General features: G+C 44.3%; 1 protein-coding gene across 1 annotated transcript; it reads left to right on the top strand.

The window, feature by feature from the left end:
* Positions 1-401: 401 nt before the first annotated feature.
* LOC311043990 (phosphatidylcholine:ceramide cholinephosphotransferase 2-like) lies at positions 402-1,634 on the top strand (the record flags this gene model as incomplete). Its single annotated transcript, XM_084055413.1, has 1 exon — positions 402-1,634. One exon carries the CDS (start codon positions 402-404, stop codon positions 1,632-1,634), a length of 1,233 nt encoding a protein of 410 aa, XP_083911539.1.
* Positions 1,635-2,710: the final 1,076 nt, after the last annotated feature.

Raw genomic sequence — 2,710 nt, 5'->3', positions numbered from 1 at the left:
GTGCTGCACAGCACCATATATGGGAAGCCATATTGTGTCATAAGTAGTGACGAGAAACACCTGTAGCCTATATAAGTCTGGTGAACCGCTGGACGTCAGAAGCCTGTCCATATTGATAAAGAAAACACTATTACGATTTAAACTTGATGCAAGCAGCCAGTGATTCCACCCGAAGAAAGGAGGAGAGATGTTGAGAGATTTGTTTGGAATACCGTCGATTTAACCAACTAACACATAGATTGATTACAGGCTGGATCTGATCTGATCCAGCCTGTATATTGATATTGATTGCCTATACGTGACTGAAACAGTACACTGTCCTGATTGGCCAGCTGATACATTCCTGGGGCTGTGATTCTTGAGGAGTCAACAAGCTCGTAATTGGGTTCCCTTCATCTTCCATGGCCGCTTCTGAACTGGTCCATGACAATGATGCCATCCCTGCCCACTTGGAAATCAATGTGACAATACCTGAGAGTCTGCCTTCAATCCCACGCCTCCCACCATGTCAGGTCGTCGACAGCAAACTGGTTTGCCCGTCCACCTCCCCTGCATCATTCTCCACCATTGACACGTCTCCAGCGGTAATGGGTGCTCGTGACATCGACGGCAATGGGACTAACCATCACAGTGACTACACTGAAATCCCGATCCCCAAGGAACACACAGATCGGCTGCCTAACGAGTGGTGGAAGACAGGAGTGGCCCTCCTCTACACCATGATTATCGGTCTCCTCACTGCGATAACCCTCTCCGAGGTGCACGAGAGCATGCCCGATCAGTCGGTCAGCCCCCCCCTCCCTGATAAGTTCTTCGACCACCTCCCCAGATACGACTGGGGGTTTACAGTAACCGAGGTCACCGGACTCACACTGGCTGTACTGTGGTCCAGCCAAGTGCTGTTTCTAAAACACAAGTCTATAATAAGTCGTAGGTTTCTCTTTCTGCTTAGTACTCTGTACATGTATCGTTGTGCCATCATGTACATTACACCTCTGCCTGTTCCTCCACACATTGTCTGCAGTCCCAAGTTGAATGATGACACTACAGCTAAGATTTGGAGGGTATTAAAGCTGATGTTAGGAGGAGGTATGTCTTTTGCAGGGGCTCATCAAATGTGTGGTGATTATCTCTACAGTGGGCACACTGTCATGTTGACTCTCTTATACCTCTTCATCAAAGAGTACTCCCTGCCATCGATGTGGTGGTACCATTGGCTGTGCTGGTTGTTAAGCACCACAGGAATAATCTTTATCCAGCTTAGTCAAGTGCACTACAGCATCGACATCTTCATTGCCTACTTCTTCACCTCCAGGTTATTCTGGGTGTACCACGAAATGGCCAATACGCATGCACTGCAACTGGGGCCTAACCCCTACCTGTCGAGGACCTGGTGGAACCCTGTGTTCAACTTCTTCGAGAGAAACGTACAGACAACCGTCCCTCTTGTCTTCTCCTGGCCTTTCTGTCTCTCACCTGGCTGTAAACCACGATACAGCACGGTGGGAGGAGGAGGAGGAGAGACCATTCAGACCAATGAATCAGAATCAACTTTATTGTCACATCACTGGCCTACAGGCGACGGAGGAGAGATGAGAGAGAGAGATGAGACCTTTTCAGAAACAGTGCCCTAGACCCAATCTATGATGCCAGTACCTATGATGTCAGCACTGTGTGTCTGTATATCCGTGTTCAGCTTGAAGATAGTCACTACCCATTGTTGGAGTGCTGTACTTAGAGGACATTCTATGACGTCAGTACAGTGATGCACCGGTGAAATAGGTACAACGTATTTTCATGCCAGTCTATGAAGTCAACACTGTGATGTCAGGCATGTCCATATTTGGGCATAATCCTTTTTCTTTTCTTTTTTTTTCCACAGAAAAATATGACATGAATGTATTCAAGTAAGGTTGGACACACTGGAATGGTATAAATTAAAGGCACACAATACAAAGAAAACAAAAATAGATCTAATAGGATATAGAATAGAATAGATCTAAATCAGAACATACTTCTCTCATGGCTCTTGACATTTTAGAAGGCTTGGCCGTGGACGGGGGATTATGGTCTGCCTCAGGATTGGCCATAGAATTCCAATCTCCCGCCAATATGGTATACGAAGAAGAGAGAGAGGAAACATCAGCCAACAAAGCAGAGTAGAAGTCACTCTTCTACTATTCGGAGCATATATGCAGCCAATCATAATGCGTTATATAAAACACCAAAAATGAGAACATAAACTTTTTTGTCTTTAATATAACTATCTAAAGTAAATGGTGTATTATTTATAAGAATGGCAACTTCTCTTTTACTTGTTGAAAAGGAGGAATAGTATACTTGGCCAACCCACTCTCTTCTGTTTTTCATGCTCCTTTTCATTCAGGGGAGTTTCCTGTAATAGAGCTATATATTAACAACCAGGACAGACGCTTTTTACGTTTTATCACATGATTTGCCCCCATTATATTAAGTGAAATATATTTAGTTGTACTCGTGTACTAGACCTGTTAAAAAAGAATACAAAAATGTGCCCATTGTCATTGTATATAATTACTAACCATACGAAATATAACAGCAAAACTGTACTTACACTACATCTCTGCCATATTGTGCTAATAATCACTCAATCCAGTGGCGTCAGTTCAGCAAAAGCTAAGGTATGGCAAGGTTAGGGTTGCCAACTGAGCGTTTTGGGGGTCAAACCCCC

The sequence above is a fragment of the Gymnoscopelus microlampas genome (assembly GCF_963454915.1).
Source record: "Gymnoscopelus microlampas genome assembly, chromosome: 4".
Lineage (NCBI taxonomy): Eukaryota > Metazoa > Chordata > Actinopteri > Myctophiformes > Myctophidae > Gymnoscopelus > Gymnoscopelus microlampas.
The sequence above is the reverse complement of the archived record's forward strand: the minus strand, read 5'-3'. Positions and strand labels throughout refer to the sequence as shown.